At 46.6% G+C, this 24,451-nt stretch overlaps 8 protein-coding genes across 8 annotated transcripts; 4 read left to right on the forward strand and 4 right to left on the reverse strand.

Moving 5' to 3' along the window:
- Positions 1-1,073: 1,073 nt before the first annotated feature.
- On the forward strand, positions 1,074-2,045 carry BP5553_07936 (RNA polymerase II transcription factor-like protein B subunit 3; the record flags this gene model as incomplete). Its single annotated transcript, XM_032016559.1, has 1 exon — positions 1,074-2,045. The coding sequence occupies one exon, from the start codon at positions 1,074-1,076 to the stop codon at positions 2,043-2,045; it is 972 nt and encodes a 323-aa protein (XP_031866850.1).
- Positions 2,046-2,391: 346 nt separating this feature from the next.
- Positions 2,392-4,594, reverse strand: BP5553_07937 (GAT-like protein; the record flags this gene model as incomplete). Its single annotated transcript, XM_032016560.1, has 6 exons — positions 2,392-3,674; positions 3,724-3,835; positions 3,883-4,112; positions 4,170-4,387; positions 4,453-4,472; positions 4,547-4,594. 6 exons carry the CDS (start codon positions 4,592-4,594, stop codon positions 2,392-2,394), a joined length of 1,911 nt encoding a protein of 636 aa, XP_031866851.1.
- A 1,403-nt stretch (positions 4,595-5,997) lies between these two features.
- BP5553_07938 (Class II aaRS and biotin synthetase) lies at positions 5,998-8,317 on the forward strand (the record flags this gene model as incomplete). The annotated part of the gene is made up of 5 exons (XM_032016561.1): positions 5,998-6,079; positions 6,192-6,925; positions 6,975-7,175; positions 7,228-7,932; positions 8,021-8,317. The coding sequence occupies 5 exons, from the start codon at positions 5,998-6,000 to the stop codon at positions 8,315-8,317; spliced, it is 2,019 nt and encodes a 672-aa protein (XP_031866852.1).
- A 1,447-nt stretch (positions 8,318-9,764) lies between these two features.
- BP5553_07939 (uncharacterized protein) lies at positions 9,765-10,052 on the reverse strand (the record flags this gene model as incomplete). Its single annotated transcript, XM_032016562.1, has 1 exon — positions 9,765-10,052. One exon carries the CDS (start codon positions 10,050-10,052, stop codon positions 9,765-9,767), a length of 288 nt encoding a protein of 95 aa, XP_031866853.1.
- A 1,996-nt stretch (positions 10,053-12,048) lies between these two features.
- On the reverse strand, positions 12,049-13,529 carry BP5553_07940 (Nicotinate PRTase C-terminal; the record flags this gene model as incomplete). Its single annotated transcript, XM_032016563.1, has 2 exons — positions 12,049-13,289; positions 13,334-13,529. The coding sequence occupies 2 exons, from the start codon at positions 13,527-13,529 to the stop codon at positions 12,049-12,051; spliced, it is 1,437 nt and encodes a 478-aa protein (XP_031866854.1).
- Positions 13,530-16,133: 2,604 nt separating this feature from the next.
- BP5553_07941 (uncharacterized protein) lies at positions 16,134-19,974 on the reverse strand (the record flags this gene model as incomplete). Its single annotated transcript, XM_032016564.1, has 2 exons — positions 16,134-19,709; positions 19,963-19,974. 2 exons carry the CDS (start codon positions 19,972-19,974, stop codon positions 16,134-16,136), a joined length of 3,588 nt encoding a protein of 1,195 aa, XP_031866855.1.
- Positions 19,975-20,237: 263 nt separating this feature from the next.
- BP5553_07942 (Uncharacterized protein) lies at positions 20,238-21,103 on the forward strand (the record flags this gene model as incomplete). The annotated part of the gene is made up of 2 exons (XM_032016565.1): positions 20,238-20,335; positions 20,389-21,103. 2 exons carry the CDS (start codon positions 20,238-20,240, stop codon positions 21,101-21,103), a joined length of 813 nt encoding a protein of 270 aa, XP_031866856.1.
- Positions 21,104-22,157: 1,054 nt separating this feature from the next.
- BP5553_07943 (uncharacterized protein) lies at positions 22,158-23,833 on the forward strand (the record flags this gene model as incomplete). Its single annotated transcript, XM_032016566.1, has 2 exons — positions 22,158-22,718; positions 22,772-23,833. The coding sequence occupies 2 exons, from the start codon at positions 22,158-22,160 to the stop codon at positions 23,831-23,833; spliced, it is 1,623 nt and encodes a 540-aa protein (XP_031866857.1).
- Positions 23,834-24,451: the final 618 nt, after the last annotated feature.

Here is a 24,451-nt window from a genome sequence, read left to right on the forward strand (position 1 = left end):
CTCACTAGTTTTCCAATAGTAAGCTTGTCCCTTAGCTATAACTATAATGTTTTCGACGCGAGCCCTTGAAACGTTGGAAGACCTATCAGATACTATTCCAATATAAAAAGACTTATCAATTACCTCCTGAACTTCCTCCTTAACCTGGTCGTAGTAGTGATTCAAGAGCTCATTAGCTAGCTTTTTAGGATTAGGAACTTTAAAGTCAAGAGCTTTAAAGAACTCTATCTATTCAGGAGTCTGGAACGTCGAAAAAGCAATTGTTGATGTATATACTACCTTGGCAAATAGCTGTTCACAGTTTTACTTACGTGGACTATTGAACAGGGAGGCAATAAACACTGTAGCAGCTCTATTCCTCGTCTCCCTATCCAATTTAGCCCTAGCGTAGAAGCTAGGAGTCTGCTTGCCTGTCTCCTGAAGGTGATTCTGGTATTAGTCGCAAATAACCATATATAGCTGACAGAATTGGGTAGTATTCCAGGCCTTATTCATCCCACAGTAAGAACAGACAGCCCGATCGTGTTGACCAGGGACCTTAATTCGCCGAAAGACTATTAAAGCCTCCTGATTCTCCCGTGGATTGATTCTAAAGGCCATTGGATTGAAGTRGTATRRGTAGTTGGAGTRGTAAAARGTTGTTGTTCTGGAGAAAAGCAATGGGCCTAGGAGATTTTRGTATTACCTAATAAAAGCTAAGCCTAATATAGTATACGTTAGTCCTAATGCGGCTAGTTTTATCACGTGGTACAATTACATTATAATAGCCCAAATCGCACGTTATTATAGTATAATCACTAAATGGGCAAATTATATATAAAGGCCGATCCCTACTTGGTAGTGGCGTAGCCTCTCGACAACAGCCTTGCCGGTCCCCTTAACCTCGTCGAAGTCACTCATGCCCCTCCACCAGCCGACCGATTGTCTCTCCCTTTACACCCGCAACGATGATGCGCCGGGGGTCCAAATCCTCAGGGGATAACCCTCTGGATGATATCTGCCCCGTCTGTAAATCCAACCGGTACCTCAATCCATCCCTCCAGTTCCTCATCAATCCAGAATGCTACCACAAGATGTGCTCGACTTGCGTGGACCGAATTTTCACTTCCGGCCCTACATCATGCCCGGTCCCTCACTGTGGGAAGACTCTCCGCAAGAAGGGGTTCCACAAAGCTTTTTTCGGCGATCTGAAGGTTGAGAGGGAAGTGGATATCAGGAAACGGGTCGGCGAGGTCTTCAACAGGCGGCAGGATGAGTTCGAGACGTTATTAGATTGGAATAATTATCTTGAGGAGGTGGAGAGTCTCGTTTTCGATTTGGTTGAAGGGACACAGAAAGAAAAGGCAGAGGCGGAGCAGAAGTTGCGTGCATACCGAACCATGAATCTACGAGACATCGAAGAGAATAGGAAGGCAGGTTTGGAGGAGGCAGATCAGGAGCGGAGAAGGGAGGATGAGGAAAAAGAAGCAGCAAAACGGAGAAGGCTGGAGACCCTGAGGGAAGAGCAGGAGGCCAAACTAGATGTCGAAAAGAGTCGGAGAGACGTCCTTGAACGAATGGCAAATACGGACGAGGACCCGAATATCATTTCCCAGCAAGCTCAGAAAGTCATACTCAAGAAATCTTCTGCAAGGAGAAAGATGGCGGACACGGCCACAGAGAGCAATGGAAGCGCAAGAGACCCGAATCTCACAATCAGGGGCTTGAAAAAGAAAATTGCGCCTGTACTGGAGAAGCCATACGATCCTTTTGGCGGCATCGACCTCGCTCCTTCACGGTATGCTCTTCAGGATCATTATGACAACGAGTGGCTTGCGGGCGCGAAAAATGACGCTCGGCATATGGCTGGAGGGTATAGCCTGAAAGAATATTATGCTCGAACTATGTTCGAAGCATTCTCCGGCCTCGGTGTGTTTATTGAAGAAGAGGTTGTGAACCGAGGTCCACCTGTGACTTCGCCTGCAGTCGCAACTGCTGCTGCTGCCGAAGCTTCTGGGGGCAGAATCAAGCTCGGGCATAAGATGGAGCTTGATGACGTATTCTGAGGCGACCAAATTTGGATCGTACTACAGTAAAGTTATTCCCACTGTCTAGTTACAGCATAGCGAGGTCACATAAGGAGTTTTACGGTGCGGTGGTGTTACAGGCGTTATTTGTATTATGGAGGCAGTCATACGCAGTCAAGCTTTCATTGAGTAATATCAATGCCCATTTCTCATCTTAAACACTTAAGACAAGGCACTGCAATACCACATTACCACTTTCAATGCTAGTTCAACCCCGTCTCCCTTCCTGAAAGTTTTCTAGAAAACCTTCCTCGTAACGCCACGCTATAAGAGCCCCTCGAGCTGTATAAAAGAAAACACATCGATCAGTGGACCACAAGTCACTTTATTGTTGCCATGCTTGCTGCTGTGCCGGTCTAGGGAAGATTGGGACCGTCTCCAGGTTATCCAAACCACCACCTATAGGCTGCTGGTTCTGTTGCCAGCCACTTCCAGTCGCAGTGTTAATAAACTGACTTTGACGGAATGGGTTTGTGCTCCCAGTGGGCTGTGGCATCAATCCTCCGCTCGTTTGGGGACGTTGGGCGGGAGTCGTACTAAGGTTTCGGGCAAAAGGGTTTGTGCCCGTGGCCATAGGCTGAAGTGAAGTTGCACTTTGTTGTTCTTGGAATTGGTTAGATGGTGGCGAAAATGGTTTCGTGGATGAAGGAGAGGCTGATTTTGCAAATGGATTTGTTGATTGGCGGCCAATTGGTGATGCCATGGGAGGGGTGCCCCCAAAAGAAGGCCCAGGCATACCTGTGGGGTTCGAGACCATCATAGACTGCCGGAAAGGGTTGGTTGTCTGAGGAGCTCCTGTTTGCATAGGGGCGAGTTGCTGTGCCTGCGCTTGCTGTTGTGCCTGCTGCGGAAACGATGCAGGTGACTCTTGCGGTATGGAAGAAAGGCCTCCAGGTTGGAATGGCGGTTGAGGAGTATAGCCTCCAAAGCCAGCACCAGTGAAATTTGGCTGAACCTGTTGTGGCTGTGGCTGTTGTGATTGCTGTAGTTGTTGAGGTCCAAACCCGGTATGGAAATGTTGTTGGGCAGTCTGGTTAGGATTCTGGAAGCCTGTTTGTTGCTGGGGAAAGTTATTCGGCGAAAACTGCGACGGGGGCTGCATCTGAAATGGTGGTCCGTTGTTGAACTGATTAAATGGTCCTGATTGGGGATTAGGCTGGCCCATGGGTTGTTGATTCTGCTCTATCGAATCAAAGAAGTCGATCAGGTCAGGATCAGGTCCTTTTGCAGGCTGAGGCTTGGGTGTTGGTTTCTCTATTGCCTCTGTTAAGGCACGACCTGCTACAGCCCTAGATTCTGCCTCATTCTTTGCGGCGGTCCCAAAGGGTTTGCTAGCTCCGTTCGTTGTCCCCCGGGCTTTCTTTGACTCCTGCTCTGCCAGATATTGTCTCCTGTTAACCTCGAAATCGGGGTCCATAAGATAATCCTCCAATTGCTTTCCGAGATTAACAGGCGCGTGTTTTAACTTGGGTACCTCGACACGTGTCTGATGCTCGTACTGCCGGGCTGTACTAAGATATTGAACTACAAAATCCGTCTGTTTTGTGAAATTTTTGTAGATTTCCATTGCACGCTCTGCGTCAGACTTTGACATTTCGAAGAAATGCCCTATAGAATCGTTAGGGGCAGTGGTATATTATAATAGAACACGTCTCACCTAATATATTGATCATGGCCTGGTTCATGACGTGAAACATTGCTAGAAGATCCAACACAAGCATCCGGAATACCGTGATGGTGATTTCGTTCTCGGGTTCGTTATCCAGAACCTATATCTTCTCAGCGAAATATGACGGAATAGACAACCTAAACTTACATCGCATTTCAGTAACGATCTAATCTGCTGCTGCACAATCTCAGTCTCTCGCAGTAGACCCTTTTCAACGCTCATCTTTTCCAACCGTCTCTCGGCACCACGGACGTAGTCGCATTTCGTATCCTTGTATGCTCTGGCCCGTTCGGCGAGGTAATTGGTATAATGGCGGATATTCCGGCCTTGGGTTTGGACTTTACCATGCTCTGTTAGCACAGTCTCAATAAAGTTGCCTGTGAAGGCTAAGTTATTTGGAGCGTTTTATAACTGCCAGCTCCGAATATGCCTACCATCAGAAAAGCTGCTTATGGCAAGCATATTTCTATGCCTTGACAAATATGCCAGTGTCACATCTGGCGATCCTTCTCTAATCATCAAATGTACTGTAACCAAACTCTTGAATACCACGGTCCATGTCGAGTCGCGCAATCGGTTTTGCAGTGCTCGGAATACCTCTCCCACTCCCGCTTCTCCGGAATGTGTGGCGATTAATATATGCTCAATGTATCTATGTAGTAACAGGATCAGCGCCGGCCACTTCTGTTGGGCATGTAGAGGGAAAGGGCTTCGTACTTCGACTTTGGCGGGGCGGCCTATGACGGTAACTATCAGCAAAGCATTACAACAGCAGCAGAATACATAAACAAAAATGGATGCATAACCATACCTTGATCTTGGTCGCCCCCTTCACAGACTTTTCGAAAGAACTCGTCATCTCCAGCTGCTGTGTCGACAGCTGGCTTGCGACAACCAGACAAAGGGTGAAGGGCTGACAAGAATCCCTCAAATGTGTCGACGGACCCACGCGTCAGGGAGAGTAATCTTACGGCTACAGCCTGTCCGATCCGATCCAGACCTTAAAATATATTCGGAGCCCTATGAGCATATGTGGATGCGGTGTTTATCTCGGAGGTTTCGTCTTCGGCAACATGCTGTTGGCGAAGGCTGAAGAAGCTGGCCGCGATCAGTCGAAATGACGATCCAATCCAGGCTATTCACTATAAGTTCCCCGACCACCCTGGCACTTCCGCTACTGTGCTGTACCACTACCACCACGACCACTATTCGTGAATAATATGGTCAGTACTTATAAATATTTCGCATTCACGTATCTATATCTATATTTATGTAAACATCGGTATCTTCAAGATATAACGTTGACCTCGTGTTTACCAACGGTGCTTGCGATCGTGCTCAGGTGGTGAAGCGTCATCACTAGCCCCAGGATGATTGGTGAAGGCAGCCACAGCAATCTCAGAATCACTCCATATAATATATCATTGCACATCGTGCCATCAACTAGAGATAGATATCATGATACAATAACTAAGGCCGGAACATACCCCAATAATCAATAATGCTATAAAAAAGTCCGCCCCTGCAACTCCCGCTGTTCCCAACTTGCAAGACAGCCAAATGTCTCGACATCAAAACACGTGTAGTTTCCGTACCGCATTAAATGTTCAAGTCCCGAAAGCACCCATCGACTATCTATGGACTATCTATATTGCCTCCAGGATGGAACAGCCAATCTGCCGAGTATCTGCCCACTGATCAGGCCAGCTCGTTGCATCTGCTCGTCCACCGACGGAGCCTTCCAAGCTTCAAGGATCAGAGATGCCTTTATCGCGTCCGATGTTAAACAAGGTGGGTGTGTCGAACGCTTATTTCACTCTCCCCATCTCCTCTCACAATCAGACCGCTTAAGCCCGTGAGGGAGAGTCTGAGAGCTCGAGGAGGAGGGATTGCAGTCATACTAAACACGCTGGCTTTTCATCATCTGTAAATATATATTAGCAAATGTACCACCAACCATACGGGACTCGCTGGTTTGAGTTGGGGGCTTACTTGTTTAAAACTTGGAAGGATAGAGAGAAAAAGAGGAACCCGAACGCGAAAAGAATTTACTATATACTTTCGGTTCCGACATTTTACCGACGATGCTAGGCCAAATCGGGACAGCTCAAGGGAAACGTCTGGTTTGGAGAGTAGAACATGTGAAGCTTCCAACATCGGTAGCCATCAACTATTAATAAGATAATGGGCAATGACTTCCCTTCCATGCGCTGGCAGGATTGTGCTGTGGCTTAATAACCGGACAGGCTTCCAAGCTTCCTCATGGCGGAAAGCGATCTTGCATCCAGCGTCTCGCATACCCCGACGATGCATCCACAATACCGGCGTCAGGTTTGCAGTGGAGGTAGAAGGGGGCGGGTCAAGAAGCATCTCTGATGGCGATTGCTGGAAAGAATATCGGAGTTCATGTGTGTATCTACGTGTGTTTTGCATTCTGTTCTGACTTATGTATTTAGTCAATGTCCCAACTCCTACTTTTCCATTCGAAAACCAGGTACCATTAGATCTTATGGACACGAAAGTTACGGCCGTTGGGTTTCTTAAAAAGATCGTACGACTGTCCGATGCTCTAACTTTTGCTCAATTGACCAGAGGTGCCGGCCCCGAGCAAGTTCAAATTCTGTTGAGAGATCTCGAGACCACCAAGATGTTAGATTCTATTCGATTGAACAGTGCCATCAGCGTCACTGGGGTTCTCAAATCAAAATACGCACCTAAGAAGCCTTCCAAGGCCAAGTTGGCATATACAGAAGTGGCTGAAGAGGGCTCCATCTTTTTAAATCAGGTCGAAATTTCGGCGGAAAATATTACATGTCTGAATTCGTTTGAGAAGAATATCCCTTACGGGCCAGACCATGTCTACCCCCCATCAAGCAGACATTTACAAATTCGGTTTGACTCCAAGCTTCGTGATACACTTTTCTTCAGGTCTCAAGTCGCAGCATATGCCCGGGAAGAGTTGAGAGACTTCCACGAGATAGAAACCCCAATACTCTTCAAATCTACTCCTGAGGGAGCTCGGGAGTTCCTCGTTCCAACGAGAAAAGCCGGTTGTGCATATGCTTTACCCCAGAGTCCTCAGCAATACAAACAAATGTTGATGGCTAGCGGCATCAACAAATATGTCCAGTTCGCTCGCTGTTTTCGTGATGAGGACCTTCGCGCTGATAGACAACCTGAATTTACGCAGGTAACTTACCTTTTATTCTATTTACTTCAAATAATTAAGTGGTGTTTAGATAGATCTTGAGATGGCATGGGTAGACGGGGAGGGCGTTATGCAGAGAGTTGAGAAGTTGATAAAATCGCTGTACAACAAATTTACCAAGCCGCGTACAGCTCTCCTCCCACTACCTAATACTCCTTTTTATCGAATGACATACGATACTGCTATGTCTTACCACGGCTCTGACAAGCCAGATCTCCGAATACCAGGCTTAGTATGTCCCTGCATTTAACACTCTTCATCAGTTCAAGTGCTAATTATTTCAGATACATCGGGTGGATCACATCGTACCAGCACAGCTTCGGAGCATGACCACGGATCTCCAAGATCCCATTATTGAAGCATGGAAAATCCGACTGAATGCTAGCCCCGACACCGTCCAGAAATTCATTCGCAACTTCTTTTCTGGACCAGATGGAGAGCATTTTGGGAATAATACCGACGGTGCGCCAGGCATCTGCGTGTTTAATTCTGGTAAGCCACTTGAAGGTTTACAAATCTTCGGCTTCGAAGCCGCCGAGCAGCTCAAGGAGGTATACTCAAATTCGCCTGCCCAACCTTTCGAAGATCAAGACGCCCGTAATGTTTCCACTACCGTTGATGATGGAGACTTGATCATTTTACAGGCTCGTCAAAATTTGCCCCATTCCGGTGGCTCTACCACCCTAGGTAAACTTCGCCTTGCAATCTATAATGCAGCACTAGCAGAAGGGCTTATTGAGCCTAACTCGAAACACCATTACCTCTGGGTCACCGATTTCCCGATGTTTACGCTAGAGGATGGCGTTGACCCAGGCCAGGGTGGGGCTGCTGGATTCTCTGCAACGCATCATCCGTTCACGGCACCGAAGACTGCCGCTGATGTCGACCTTCTGCTGACGGAGCCTCTCAAGGCCAAAGCTGATCACTATGATCTTGTTGTCAATGGTGTAGAATTAGGCGGTGGAAGTCGACGTATTCATAGTGCTGAGGTACAGAAATTTATTATGAGAGATGTTTTGAAGGTTCATCATTCTTCCCCGCGCCATTCGACCCCTATTTATACTGACATATTTGTAGATGAGTCAAGAGCGGATAGAAGATTTCTCTCACCTTCTCAAAGCCCTTAGTGCAGGCTGTCCGCCCCATGCAGGTTTTGCCATCGGCTTCGATCGTTTAATCGCCGTTATGTGTGGTACAAATTCCGTGAGGGACGTTATCGCCTTTCCAAAGAGTTCGAAGGGGGATGACCCTATGGTATTAAGCCCACGTCGGGTGACGAAGGAAGAATTAGGGCGGTATAAGTTGCAGGTCATTCCTGGCGAAAATGCAGAATTAGATGATGAACCCCTCGTGGGCGAAGTTCCTCGAGCTTAAGAATTGAATTGTTAGATAACGGGCGTGCATAGAATGTCATATACGACAAGGATGGCGAGTGTTTATAAAACACGCCAAGAGTTGTGATTTGAGCGGCGTCGGAACGGAACCACTAGGTAGCATTACAGGCGCTGATAATATCTCCACTTTCCCCGTCTACATATCTACGACAATGTACAATTACAATACAAAATTCCAAAACCTCTAGCAAATGGTATTTCAACGACTTTTTTGCAAATAACTTGTAAGATATTTGACACTGCGGGTACATCAACTAGTTGATATTTCCAAACGCTCTTACTTATTTCAAAGTCCCACCAATCACTTGTTAGGGGAAGACGCAGTGTATTTTGTCAGTTCCCCTCAGTGACATAACTCCAGGGCTATCATAGGAAGTAAAATACATACTATCCTATTACTTCCTAACTACTATAGGTCTTGTTGTTTGTTTTATACTTACTACCTCCTTATTTTATAGAGGCTTCTTCCTACTCCTCGATACTATAGAGATATAGAGGGAGAGAATGTAGTTGGAGCTTCTAAAGAGTTTTTACGCAGAGATACCTACCTACCTTAGCTAGATACCTTATACCTAGGGATAATTAGGTTAATGATGACCCGTGAGCAGCCATAACCGCATGGGACATTTTCTAATACTGTCGCCGAAACTCGTCTTGCCCACTCCTGTGGTCTAGCTTCGAAAGAAGACTTCTCGGCTCCTCCACGATTGCATTATAAAATGCCACTTCTTGAGATTCTTGCTCTAGCGAGATTAATAGAACTCGCAACATCGAGAGCCAATCCCACTGTTTTAGGTAAATCGGTGGTAGTTCACATTTGTACGCCTTGAAAACTAAGCTGTAGCAAGTCTTGGCGACAATCATAAGACTCAAGGAAGAGCGCCGGAACTATATGATTCTTGGGAATGAGATAGGAATCAAATTTTAGAGTTGAAGCGCACATGATAACAAGCGGCAACTGAAAAATGCAAGTGTAAGAATGTGGACTGGAAGCGCTTTGTTATTTCAAACCCTGATAGATTAGAAGTGTAACCGGTGATTAATTGATTGATTAATTGATTTATTCATACGTCAGATCTAGGCCATGAGGCCTATGTAGGTGATACTACCGGCTTTCGCCACATTTCCATACCCCCCGCTTGGGCTGCTGTTCCGTTTTGATCACTGAGACGCTGCAGTTTCTCTGATAGGGGTGGCATTATAAATCTCTTCCTATGAGCGACCCTTATTTCTATCCGGAGCAGAGTTGCGACCTCTTTTCCCCCCATTATATTCCCAGTTCAGTGCTCGTCCACCTCCAAATTGCATTTCGGACGTTCGATTATACAATTAGTTAATCTTGTATCCACCAATGTTGTTGAGAACTGACAATCCAGTCGCTTCTTAGAGTCCCCTGCATTATACCAAAAGCTTATTCAAAATGATGATCAGTACTTCATCTTCACAACATCCTCTAGTTTCCCTTTGTGACGCTTGTGAGCATCCTCCTGATGCGGGCTGTACGCAGCAACCGCATGGGAGCGATGGTCTCTGTCTTCTTGGAGAAATCTCTCCATACTGGGTGGGTTCGATGAGCTGGACGAGATGCCCGAGGTCGAATTCTCGGTTTGACCATGATTTGTGTGGCTAGAAGTTTGTGGGGATGAGGAGTCGGCCGAGCCGTTGTGGGCCGCCTTCGAGCCGTTGGAGGATTTTGGGGGGTTGGTATTTGCCATGGTCATTTATGTTGATAGTTGCAATCGCAGGGACAGGAGTGTATAATGAAGAGGGTGAAAGTGGTTAAATGGCCCTGCTATGCTTTGAGAAATGCTGTGGAAATGGTGTTGCTTTAGTGCGTGTGGGATAAATATTGGTGCAGGCAGATCATAGATTTCAAAATAACAAGTGCGCGAGCAAGCTCCTGAAGGTTTGAACCCTTTGGGATAATACCCTGAAGGGCCTGTGTTGGCAGTTGCCTGGTTGGATTTGAAGATTTGAGAACCTCTTGGGTGAATACGGGAGCTCTAGCCGCTTTTCGGGTAGTGAAATTGTAGCAGGAGCAATAACAAGCACAACAACATAAAGACTCAGGGTGAGAGAGAAAAGAGCTTGATGATTGCCGTGTTGGGTGCAACTGTGCAAGGTAAAGCTATCTTGTGTAGGAAATAGTGGCAGAAACTTTCTTTTGAATAAATCGTTCGCAGTGCTGACGCGTGGTGCTTATGGGCGGTTCTGGGCGACAAAATAGCATAATATACTGCTCTAATATAGCAGTATTGTATTTTGGTTGTGACTAGAGCCTTAATGTCTAAGGCTTTGGGCGTTTCAAAGAATTCAAAATATGCCTAACATATCAAACGCAGTAGAGGGAGGAAGTTGGGCTAATGCGCCCTCGGAATTGCGCTTATACTCACTAGAGCATGGGGGCATATAACAGGGCAACCGCTTAGGAACAGGGCGATGACGAGGGAAACAAGTACAAACCTTCTTCACAGCAATAATACAAAGGGCGGTGAACTCTAGATACCTATGGAGCGTTCTAATATTCTGTTCAGCCAGTCCATATGACTTTGCTGGAACATGGAAGTGCCCCTATAGGTCCGGGATCTCCCCATTACCTTAGTTTTGTTGTACAGCATTAAATAACATTCGTCCTATCGCTGTGTATCCTGAAGTTTGAAGAATGATTTCCCCGAATCAAAGTTGTGGTGTTGCGTTGTATCAGGGCTATGTCAACTGGCGGAAGGGCGATAAATAGTGTGCAAAGGGCGGTTGTAGCCTTGTAGGGCGTGATACGCCCCCACGCTAATGATGTTTAAGGAAAGCGCCCCATGACGAACCCAGCATTGTCTCAAAGGGTAGGTAGAGCAAGAAGAGCCATGGATAGCTGTTGGTCCGAAGGACAGAAGAAGACATCGTTGCTGGTGGTATGCAGAGTATCATCCATCATCTGGCACCAGCTTGGACCGCCAACCGGGTCGGCTCGGCCCAAAAGCCGATCGGATGTGCAGTTTGCCAATTCCAAAGCCAATGACCACGGGCCGATAGTCAATTTTGAACTTTGACTATTGGGGCGGTCCCAGCTGATGGGAACGGTTGTCTGGTGTACAGTACAGGTTACGCGTCGGGGAAGAACCAGTCTGCATCCGCCCGCGAACCCCATGCATGACATCTGACCCAGATACGGGCAGTGGGATGTCGAACCGCCCAAAACTTAGTGACATTGGCACTGACGTGTTTGTGAGTACGCCTCAACTCCTTGGCTTCATTGTCAGCAGGTCCAGCTGCTCTACCTCGCAATAGAGGATGCAGGCCGCAGGCGAATGGCAACGGTACCGGGGGTCTGCTAAAGGCAACGTAGACTTCGGAGGCATCCAGAGGTTGTTGACTTCATGTGCCACGGTCTGAAAGGCCCAGACTCCAGACTCCTGAAGTTGTACATTGTTGTATCCGGATCCGGGTAGTGGTGGAAACTTGAGTATTATTAGTAAGGCTCGTGAAACTTCTAAGTGGTCCGCCAAATACCCTCAAATGCGAATGTGGAAATACTTAATGCCGCAATAAATTTAATTCCTCGTCTAAGGCGCGTTTGCCGCTTCGCAGTAGACTGAGACTCGAGGGATCTAAAACATCAAAGGTATCTATCTGGCAACGCCTATGGGTGCGATCCCACACAAATCACCTCACCAATGCAATTCAATGGACTGACGAACCCATCTCCAAGGTCGTCCATTACTTCTGAGGTTCGTCTTCCGAGCCCCATCGCCGTGCTTCGTCACCAGCCGCCCAGGCCCGTTCAACATATCCCAATTCCTTCTTGACCTTCTCGACCGTTTGCTTATCACCTGTATTCTTTCCGATATTGTCGCTAATTTTAATCGCTTGGCTTCCAGCAGCAGAGTCTAACTTGATAACGATGTTGAGAGGAATTGACTTCTTCCCAGTGCTTTGCTGCACGAAATCATTGGTGAAGAAAGTTCCGACGCCAAATGTTGTGTTGAAGCCTGCTGCGTCAGCGATCTTCTTGTATTCAAGACAGAGATCGATGTTCAAAGAATCTGAGAAGACGATAGTTTTCTTCTCAGTGATCCCCTCCTCATCATAAAACTCTCGCATCATCTTCACGAAATTCACCGGGTCGCCTGAATCCTGCCGAACACCAGTGAAGACGTCTGCAAAGGATTTTGGCTTTCCTCCCTGGACATCCAACGGGGTGTTGGAAGGGATTTCCTCGGTACCAACACCATCAGCCAAGGCACCAGGTTCTGAAGCTGCCATTTGTGTCATAGGCTGACCAAAAGCTTTCAGGAAGGCCGGAGTACCAAAAGTATCAGTGAGGGCAATTCCAAGCACACCTTCTCCAAAACAGTCAACCCAATAGTTTAATGCTGTAGTGGTGGCTGTCTTGTAGTCTCCAGTGATAGCTGCCACCCCCATGAACCATTCATGGGCAACGGTCCCAACAGGTGGGATGCCAAATCTCATAGCTAGATGAACGTTACTTGTCCCTGAGAGCTTTCCGGGCAGGCCGGTCTTTTCGGCTTCCTTATTCGCCTTCATTAGGCCACGAATGACCAATGCCTGGGTATGGTAGTCTCGCCGTCTCCGGGTCCCGAATTCAGAAAACACGCAACCGGCCTCCAGAAGGCGCATTCCCTTACCGTAGGCTTTTTCTTCTTGGCCGTCGTATGTCCAATCCTTGTCCATAAACCGGAAATATGCCTCGCTTGTCAATGCCAAAAGAGGGATTTCGTAGAGAATAGTCTCAACCCACCGTCCTTTAACCATGAGGCAGAATGTCCCAACATCGTTGTCGCCTCCAGTGTCGTTGTCGGGAGCAAATGTGGCTTCGATCTGGTCGCGGGGATTAAGGCGAAATTCCTTCAGGAATTCAAGATAAGGCTTGTTAAGATACGTGCATGTTGTTTGCAGATAGCGGTATTCGTCATTTGAGAGGGCGATATTTCCAAGTTCTATATATGTGAGCAACTGGAGAAGCATCGGCGAGGTTACTGACTGCTGATCTGAGCTTGGAGCCAGCGGAATGCCGTCCTAGAGAGCTTCTTGTCTGGGGTTCTGTTGTGGAATGCATAGGATACATTGACATCTGCGAAGTATTTCAAGACGGCGCATTGCATAGTCAACTTGTAAAGATCCGTGTCCAGGAAGGAGATGACACCCTCCGGGAACGGCGAGGAGCCGTGGAAGTCCATATCGCTGTGTCGCGCAAGTGGGAGCGCGGAAGACTGTGGGAATTAGTGGTTGGCGATTGAGAGGCCTCTACTTCTGTTTATGGAGTAGCTGGCGCAATCTGGGCTGAAAGGTAAGGTGAGTATGAGCAAGCGTGCATAGTACGCAGGCCGTGTTTGTGTTTGTTTGCGATAGTGGTGGGATATTCGTTGAGGGGCACGACGCGGGACGGAGGGGTCATACATACAAACAAGCGCTCGGGATGACGAGCTTAACCGAGTCTGTTTAGTCTGGGAATGTATTCACAGTATTTTATTACGAAAAAATAACGGCCTTGAAGCATTCAATTTTTGGAACGTAATTCGGACGGGCGGCGAAGGGAATTAGTTGAGGGCTTACCCTGTAGTTATTTCCTAGCTCCCTATCATAGCAAATTGAGCGAGTAATAATTCCAAGAAGATCCCCTAGGGCCATTAATTACCCTTATCGATCATTTAATAGTTACGCAGGAGAACTGCCTTTGAAAGGAAACAACTTAGTAATTTGTGATTAAAACGTTTTAGAGCCTTTCGATACGAGTAAAAGGCCAAGGTATTTGAACCAGCTGGCGATTTCTTACGTTAAAACTGTCAGCCACCCAAACCCAAACCAAAAAAACCCCCAATTAATTGGTTGCTGCAACAAGCAAAATGAGATCCAATACTGAGAAACAAAAGTCAAAAAGAATGGTCCTGCCAGGGATCGAACCTGGGACATTTTGTGATCCACAAAGAAATGTTAATTTTCTGGGTGTAAGACAAATATGATAACCGCTACATCACAAGACCATCTGATTTGAAAATTTGCTTATTTCGATAGATATGTGAGTTAGCCCTAGATGCCGGGCATGATCTCGTTTCGGACTAGGGCAACCTATTGGTGACACCACCGCTTCCGATACCGGCCTCTGATAAAAACAGCCGTGTGCGAGTATGCAGTACTCCAATCCATACTCCGTCATCATCGGAACATCAAAATATGGCCCAGCAGTGAGACGGGAGACGGGAGACAGGAGACAACAGAAATTGGAAAACAGTTTTCTTTCGTGATTCTAAGCAGGGAAAGGCACCTTGCTCTCCGGAAAATCCAGATAGATAAATTCAAAGGGGAAGGGGAGATTAGTGTGACTACTCTGTACGCGAGAATCTTGGTTTCTTATATCAAACAACACAATGGACAATATGGAGTACGGATTAACTCTGGCTGTGCAGTTTATAGAACTAATTCGGAAGGATCACTGGCGCGGTTCTTCTTTCTGAACGAGCATCGCTGAAAAGTGCATTATAGAGATAGGCTCCTAGTCTATTTGCCAATCCAACGAGTGCTCACATTTATGTGGCGTCAAAGTTAGACTCTCCAATGATAACTAGTGCAATGCTAATATAGTTACCCATTTCCGTTAGGAATGTAAAAGTAGATAGATATTAGTACTTTTGGAGTTTTAGGTTGCTAGTTTCTATTTGGAGCTAACTTATCATTTGTTGCTGTGGGTCTACTACTTGTTCCGCCGCCATAGGACGAACATTTTCATTTACATACCTGATTTAAAAATATAAAAAAAACAAAAAAACAACAGGAAGATTTAAAAATAAAACCCTATATAGCTAGCAACGAGTATTTAATATTATTATATTAAAAAGATTGGCAAAAAATGAAACAGTCTTAAGAGTAAACATGAACTCTAGAAAGAAACTTGATCTCTCTGACGGGGAATCGAACCCCGGTCTCCCGCGCTTTGTCAGTTGACAAGCGGAAATCATAACCACTAGACCATCAAAGATGTCGGGGCTTGGCTGCCCTTCTTTTTGCAACAAAGTCCATAATTGAGTCTTATAAGGGCTAATTTTTCATGCGCATCTTTCGGAAGGGTCTGCACAGTGCGCTTGCCTGCACCCCTTGTTCTTATTGTTGACCTAGGTAACTAATAGGCACATACGAATTAATATACAAGATGTAATAAATGTAAGGCTTTTACTATTAGAAATTACAACTTTTAACATAGTTCAAGACATTATTTTACTGATGGGAATGTAAAAATAGGCGAACCATTTTTGCAGCTGCAGGAATGCTCAGCTTCACTTTAATTATGTCCAAAAGTCTACATTATTAAATTAATAGGAAATGAGGGTGCGTATTTTGTAGCAGCAGAAGCTTCTACCTTCCGAAGGTTGACTTTTCCCTTTTTGTTCGGCTATATCTGGTTGTTGAGGCTACTATGTAGAAGGCTGGCGCATCATAATGTACGAGGGAATATGGGCAGCACGAGCCAGACCAGAAGCTGGTAATAATCCTCAAGAGCTATCAAAACTACAGTGCTGTGGCCAGCCAAGCCAAGTACCCGTCTTGGTAAACCATATCTCACCCTCCCGGGTTTTGACAAATGCCGTTACCAATTACCTAGGTATTATGGTACTCAGAGGGTTGTTTTTTACATGTTCATTTCGGCCACCATGGCATAGTCAACCAGGCTCGGCTCACCATTGACGACTACAGCCGTACCCCTATCTTGTCCGAAAACCGTACTTGGATTTGAGGTATTTTGTCAGCCAGACGGCAATAGATAATCTCCAATCGAAGAACGCCGTCTACTATTCATCCAAGTCACAGGAGACATTCCAAACTTCCATTCCATTGCCCACAACAAGAACTTTCTTTTGCCTAGCAATCCCTAACCCCGTGCCATCCCTCAATACCACCAAGTCCCCAACGTCTGCTACATTGGTGAAAACATCGTCCATCTTTTGGATTTCTACGGCACCAGTCTGTATATTTCTCTCATCCATATATAACGTCCACTCTTTTACTCTTTGGTCGTTGCTTGAGGATATAATGGAAATCCTGCCCTTGCCGTTTTTTGTTGTCGGCCCAGGCATGATACAGAGCCCGGTGATAGCAGCAGCATGGGCAGATCTCAGGATATGTGTTACTGGATGAAGTGAAGTATCATTTGTGAAGTAGACTGAAATGCCAAGGGCATTGTCGTCCCCACCAGTAACTATTATAGTGTGGTTTTTGGTGCTGCAAAAGGTAAAATCAAGTGACTTTATGGCATTCTGGTGAACTTTGGTATTTGAGAGCATGACAAACTCTGGGGTATTTATGCCGCAATTTTGATCCCTCACTTCAAGAGAGCAGTTGATTTTGCACTTCCAGAGAGTCAGATATCCATCTGTCGCAGTAGTCAACAGATTAATGGTGTTATCGACGACATTAATGTGTTTGATTTGAGTAAGGCAGGATGATGTGTATCTGCCCGAGGCCACCAGACCATAACCGGAAGCCTTGGTGTAGGTATATGTCCGGATCGTCGAATCCGAATAAGCTAGGCTTATCAACAATCTAGGTTGTTGTTGGGAGTCTAAAATGTGCGGAGCCTCTGTCACATTAAAACTCATGATCCTTAAGTCTCGATCGTCGCTCTGGTCCGGGCATGTGGCTTCACATACGACTCCTATTCCGAACCCAGGAATATCTTTAATAGCCCAGATGAAAAACTCCTCGTTCCCGCCACTGCTGAATAGGTATTCTGACCGATGCCATTGGAGATGTTGAATGCCTGCCGTATGTTTCTGAATCACAGCTACGCAGTTAAGTTGATTATTTTTCTTCGCACCACCATCCTCGTAACGCCAGAATCGAATCGAGGTATCCTCAGCACCAGTTGCTAAGACAGATCCGTCTGATGAGATAGCGCAAGCTTTGATTTCTCGTCCATGTCCCCCTTGCTTGACAATCTGATGTGGCAATTTAACCTGGGAATGGATATATAGCCTCGAAGCTTTGGTGTAAATGAAAATTCCACCCCCTTTGGTGCGATATAGAGAATAATACGCATAGCTCCGGTGGGCACCACCACACTCTACATTCATGATTTCATATTGTTTAGTTTCATTCCAAACAACAAAACTTTTGCCTTTGAAGCCGCGAAGAATCAGCATATCATCTTCGAACCAGGCGGCTTCGATCATGGGTCCAAAAGGTGGAGTTCCGCGATGAAGTGGTCGAAGCTTAACAGAATCTAGTTCCATATTTGAGTCAGGAAAACATGATGCAGAGAAGATCGAGTAAATCCCATTCCGGCCTGTGGTTAGGAAATAGCCGGTATTGCCGTTCCCACCCCCGGATGGTGAGAGAGGCAGGATGGTTGTAATAGCATCTCCGTTGCTGCAATCTGGGTCGTTCCAGATGCAGAGCGGATTGTCGAACTTTCGAGGATCAAATACTGCAAGAGAGCCTTTTCTAGAACCCAAAACTAGTAATGAGTGGCATATCCCAGCACTAGTGACGACAAAATCATCAGGCAGCTTAAAAGAGATGCGTTGGGAGTTCTGAAGTCCATCCTCAGCTGTAGAATCTATGGAAAATAATGTTGCGGTTTTGGACGCCAGGGTAGTGACCAAAAGGCTGAAAGTACCCGCGTCTGGGTCAAAGACTTTGAACATGTCGGCAACCTTGCCCACCACGGTTCCCATTTCAAAAAACGAATTTATGCTTTTATAGATATAAATCTTGCCGCTGGATCCAGCTAAACAAGCCACAGAAATTTCGGGAAATCCTTGAAGAACAGCATATGCTTTGAGATCTTCATTTCCTGATTCGGGGAGATGGAGTTCTATCCATTCCATAGTCATAGTTGTGCTAATCTGACCTAGCAAAACCCGTCCAAGTTTAGTAGTAGCCAGGAACTGATTTTCTGATATAAAGGCATATCGATTGAACGCATCTTTCAGCGGCTTCTTCACTTTCTTCTTCGCAGCTGTCTTTCCGTCAACTGGGGGTGATATAGGACGAATATCCGATGGCGAATCCTGTTGTGCTTGGGTAAATAGTGGCCGAGAAGAGCCATTATCCTGCGGAAGGCCCTTGAGCACATCTTCAAGCTCGCATATAGCAGTATATGGAAGGCATGGCTGATTGCCAGTCGTAACCGAATCGAGCAGCTGAGGCTGGGTGAACACTCCTGGAATGGATGGACAAACATTGGTGCTCAACATATCCATACTGTAAAATGATATTTTGCCATCCGCACCCCCAGTTGAAATATTTAGTATGCCGTCGGATCCAGATCGCAGAGCAGTAGACCATATATGCTTCCCACTATGAAATGCAAACGTGTTAACATGCCGAAGACTTGTTTGATTTGTGGCTTCCTCGTCGGTTTTCGAGTCAATTGATTTCTCTGCTGTAGATTCCAATTGCCATTGCTGTGCCGTAGCGTCTTCCCCAAACGAAAGCACACTAACAGACGAATGTTCGAGAACCGTCCGATCATGAACGAGAAATTTGACACTCCATATCCTCGAGGCATGGCCCATAACCATAGCTATACATTTTCCGCTTGGTAGCGGTGTACTAGTATATGCCTTGTTCTTGCCAAATCCAGTTTCTCTTAATATCATTTGTCCGTCTTTCTGTTTGCTCTGTTGAAATGATTCGGAAAGACTCCAGATGCGGATTGTCCTATCATCACTGCAACTTGCTAGTAACCGCATGCTTGTGGTATCTGCACCTCGAATAGGTGGCGATATATTGACTCCGAATATGGATCCTTCATGCCCTTCAAAGGTAAAGAGGGTCTGGGCATCATTGAAGAAGCCTTCGTCCGTGACCGAACTTTGCCAGACTATGACCTGACCAAACACTGTTCCAGCGGCTACCAGTATTTTATTTGGAGTATCCCAGATCAGGTGAGCAGAGTAGAGGATCGATTCGGAGGGAGATGGTAGATCCTCGAGGAAAGGGGGCTGATCATTTTGCCCAAGATTTGCGTGGATGAGCTTGTTATGAGCAGTGACAAGGACACAGCGGTTCTCACCATCGTCGGATATGGCCACATCAAGGATCCAATCCGATACAAGTGCAGCAACACTCGTAAGATTGACTATATCTCGACATATAAGCCGATCAAGGTCCTTCTTCTTGAGCAGCGCCAAGCATTTCCCACCCCAAATGACCACCTGCAGGTCATTTGTCTGGACAGAGCTCTCATTTATGACAATCCCATGAATAGTTTGCCCAGGAAAAATCTCGCACTGGAAGAGGAATTCTGAAGTCTCGGCCTCAAAGACCTTCAAGAATGATCCTTCCCCAGCTAGAAGCAGGAGTCTGCCAGCCAAAGTATGATAGAATTCGAGAGCTGTCACAGGATTAAGAGCGTGGTCATGCTAGAGCCTCGTCAGATTCAACGCAAACGCAAGCTTTGCAAGATAATAGATCCTGAGAGCAGATATTGACTACAAAGATGATGCATCAAAGTGCGTTTCGACACACCTCTCCCCATCTTGGGAAGCAGCCGAACCACCCTTTGAGAGCACTTGCTTATAAAACGTCCCCTCCAGGAGATCAATGGCCGGCCGAGCTACATTTTACATAAAATACGAAGAAAATGCTGAATTGTGGTCGCAGGTACTCACTCACCTTGATCGACATTGAGAAACAGCTGGTGGGTTGCGAATTCGGGTGAAAATTTCAGGGTGGCTTTATGAAGTTTTATGCCGAGCTCTGCCACTTCTAAGTCTACTCCCCTTAAGTATCACAGCACGACCGCAAGCCTACAACACGCTTATTATTAGGCACCTTGGCCTCCACGGCCCTGGAGCTCCAGGCGAGACCGGAGGCTTGCCCCGCGATGCGACGCGGGGCAACAGCGCGTCGCTTCAATTGAGTAATCTTGTCAACCTGCGAAACATAACATGGAATCGTATTTATCCAACCTCTTTGGATTGAGAGGGAAAACCGCCTTGGTTACTGGGGGCTCGAGGGGTATTGGAAGGGCCCTAGCAATAGCTTTGTATTCTAGAGATCCTCCTATTTTATGTGTACTTTGTGCTAATCATGCTTCAGAGCTTCTGCTGGCGCTGACATTGTCCTCCTTGTCCGAGACCCGTCCTCAAAAGAAGTATCGTCGATCGCTTCGGATATCAAAGCCCTCGGCCGAGGATGCATTGTCTACCGGTGTGATTTATCTGACCGGAGTGCAATCCTCTCAATCATTCCTCAACTGTCCCGCGATGATGTTGAAATCGACATCTTTGTCCACTGCGGAGGCCTTCAGCACCGTTGCCCCGCCGAAGATTTCCCCGACACAAACTGGGACGAAATAATAGGAGTCAACCTCACAGCCGGGTTTCAATTAAGCAGAGAGCTTGCAAGACACTGGCTGAGTACTCCGACCAAGGGCCCCCAAACATTTGCATCTTTGGGGAGGAAGAAAATCGTCTTTATTGCAAGCATGACAACCTTCACGGGCGCGGTCGAGATACCGGCTTATGTCGCGAGCAAAGGGGCAATTGGCCAATTGACAAAAGCTCTTAATAATGAGTGGATGAACAAAGGCATCAACGTAAATGCCATCGCTCCAGGGTACATTGAGACGGAATTGACAGGTGGTGTCAAAGATGGGGGCGAGAAGGAACGAAAGATTCTGGATAGGATCCCCGCTGGACGGTGGGGTCTGCCAGCGGATCTGGCTGGGTCTGTCATCCATCTGTGTTCCAAGAGCGGAGATTATATCGGGGGTGAAGTACATGCTATAGATGGGGGATATCTGGGAAGGTGATGGACCTAGCATATCCTATCCTATAGTACTCTCCATGCTATCTATATAATACTGCGAATCGGCTTCATATATATATTTATAAACATGTTTTAATATGTATATATTGGGTAGCTGCTTTAATACCTCCAGTCAAACACCGACGTCTAAAACAGATGACAGCAGGAACCAGCCTGAGAAACCGTATCAAATAAATCGCCAGCGGGCGTTAGAATTCGTGGAATTTGAGGATTTACCACCTACTAGCTAGTAACTTTATAACACAACACAATATATAAATTCTAAAGAGATAGAAGTTCCTTTATGATTGGCTTTGTACTCCTATGAGCTTGGTCTATAGTTGAGTGATATAGTGTAGCCGAAATAGAGGGTACTAAACTGCGAATATTGTTCCACGAATTTGACAAACTGATGAATCGAATATTGGTAAAGAGCAAACGATGCGTACTCGAGTACATAAAAAGCCATTAACAGAAGCAAGCTTTCGTCGATTCCCCATCACCATCGATTTGCTTGCCCCATACCATATTACTTATAAAAATGTTTCGATGTAATGCTCGAAGGCGGAGTGATGCTGTGTGAAACGATAGCAACGCGGCCTTTCTGCATTTCACACGTGAAGTCGGGTCGCGGTCGTGTTCCCCCAACTAAAACCACAAAAAAAACATCAAACCACTTTGAAAACGCCTCGGCACATCAGCGCCAGCTATGTATCCGTACAGTGCCTTACAGTCCCTGCTAGAAAACCAACAACCAACCCAGCGTCCCAACGCTTAACATCCTCCCAACATTGAATATCCTCCCAACTGGCCCATGCTGCTTATGCCCATGCCCATGCCCATGCTCATCCCCATCCGCGGCCTGGTGCGAGCCCTCATACACCTCAGCCCCAATGCCGCGCATCCATCGCGGTGGTGACTGTAGGTACATGTAGCATTCGAATCAGGTTATTAACGGATCCAAGATCCCTCGCCCCCAAGCCCATTGCTAGCACTTCAAAACTGGCACTGCGATATCCCAGGTCCCCCGCGATCATACCGTTATCAAAGAACCCATCATGATCGGAACGTCCAGGCTCGAGTACGGCTTTATACGTCTCTGCATCATCGGCTTGCACTACCTCGTTCCTATCGCCCTGCTCTACTGCGCCTTGAACGTGGCCCTCTATGGCTTCGAAGCTGCGACCTATCGAGCTCCGCTCATTATCGAGAGTATGGCCTTGGCCGAAGCACTCTTTTTCATCTGCGCTTACCTTCCTTATCGCGCCTACCTCCAGCGTGAAGCTGTTCATCCTCCTGCGCCAGCCCCGGCAGAACGAAAAGAGCTCTTCCGGTTATGCAATGAAAACATTCCCGACCCTGAAGCTTTCCTGAATAAGTGGTTTCTGGGGGCGGACCCGGCAGATATCAGAAGGGAGAACCTCAAGGATTTCTTTCTATGGGCTTTCTTCAACCGCGGTGGGCCGCCCGGCGACGACGATGAAGAACTCGAGGAAATGGTATCGGCAACAGAGAAACTGTTGGGCAGACCGTTAGAGCCTGGGAGAGGCAATGCCAAGTGCCTGCGTTTGACCCTGGACAGGGTTGATATGCTGCATCGAAGCTTGTTATGGTATATGGTAATATTTCCCTTCCTAAAATTGTCGCCGTTCCTTTCGCTAACCCGTAACAGTGTGTTGGCTTTGTCGATTTCTTGACATGTGCCAAGTTATACTTCCATGGCTTCCGCTTCCACCGGACAAGTCTGTCGCGCTTCTTTACCCTCTTTCCATTTCGATGGCAGACGCTTCTCACGACACACCGGTCCCCAGCGAAACATACAACATATTGGCATCGACCTCATACGTCGACCACAAAGCTTCCGGTAGTATTCATTCATGGAATCGGTATCGGTCTCTATCCATATACCAACTTTCTTGATGAGCTGAACTCAAGCGCGGGCGTTGAGTCAGCCGATCCTGACGAGCAAGTTGGCATAATCGCTATTGAGATAATGCCTGTTTCCTTTCGAGTTACGCACCACGCGTTAAGTCGTCAGGAGATGTGTGCCGAGATCGACCAAATCCTTCTCAAACACTTTTCTCCCGACCAAAAATTTGTCCTCGTATCTCATTCGTATGGAACTGTCATATCAACTCACCTTCTCAAGACACCTTCCATTGCGAAGCGGATCGGACCAATAATGTTGATAGACCCCGTCTCGATATTGCTCCACCTACCAGATGTTGCCTACAATTTCACACGCAGAAAACCTAGACGCGCGAATGAACATCAGTTATACTACTTTGCAAGCATGGATATGGGTGTTAGCCATACACTAAGTCGGCATTTTTTCTGGAACGAGAACGTCCTTTGGAAGGAAGACCTAAAGGGCAGGAAAATGACAGCTAGTTTGGGCGGCAGAGATATCATTGTCGATGCAAAAGCCGTTGGGAGATACTTAAACAACGTGCCGAAATCGACCCCAAATAGTTACAGAGATAACGCGCTTAACCCAGTTGATGCCGAAGACCAACCCGACGTGGAACAACCAGTTTCAATATTGGGAGGAGGCGGAGGCGTTGAAACAACTCAAGATAGCTTACTCGACGAGGAATGGAAGTCACGTCCTTGGCGAGGAAGCGGAATCGAGGGCCTATGGTCTGAAGATCTAGACCATGCCCAAATTTTCGATACTCGAGCCTCAAGACGGAGACTGATCGATGTGATTAGAGTCTATTGTAAAGCCGAATGAGCATCGTGACGGAGGGAAGCAAGAGGATTTCAGTAAGGTCGAACCTTATAAATCATTACATCGGCGTCGCACTAGAGCTTCACGGTACAGGCGTCGCCATATCCTGCGAAAGAAGCGCACGTCCCTAAGACGCTCATGGCGCGCAGGGCTTGCTAGTCTAAGGATAGGACGGTATTAACAAGGTTGATGAATTAGATATAGACTAGACCGGTAAGAAAGTTTCGTACTGTCATTTTGAATATTGGTGATAAATACCACTATCTAAAAGCAGCCTCAAATTTCCTCAACATCGCATACATACTTGATTTTGCTCAGAGAAGTCCAGAGAGCCTAATTATTCTGCATTACGAAATTACTTGACTCTCCTCGCTTCAATCTTATTAGCTCTCAGAGTTGAAGGCGTTAGGAATCAAAGCCAATACAAATGGCATTGCACATGTGTTTTTGAGCCATGAAAATTTTCATATCCGCTATCCTGTTGATACTCCTCAACTACCTAGGTAGTTAGCCCCTCTTCCAATGGGACCATATCCCAGCTAACGACAAAGACTACAACAGGAACGTGGAGGATTACGTAGTAGATGTGGACAGAGATACCCTAGAGTAGCAGACTAAGAG

Source organism: Venustampulla echinocandica, assembly GCF_003357145.1.
Source record: "Venustampulla echinocandica strain BP 5553 chromosome Unknown scaffold_7, whole genome shotgun sequence".
Classification (NCBI taxonomy): domain Eukaryota; kingdom Fungi; phylum Ascomycota; class Leotiomycetes; order Helotiales; family Pleuroascaceae; genus Venustampulla; species Venustampulla echinocandica.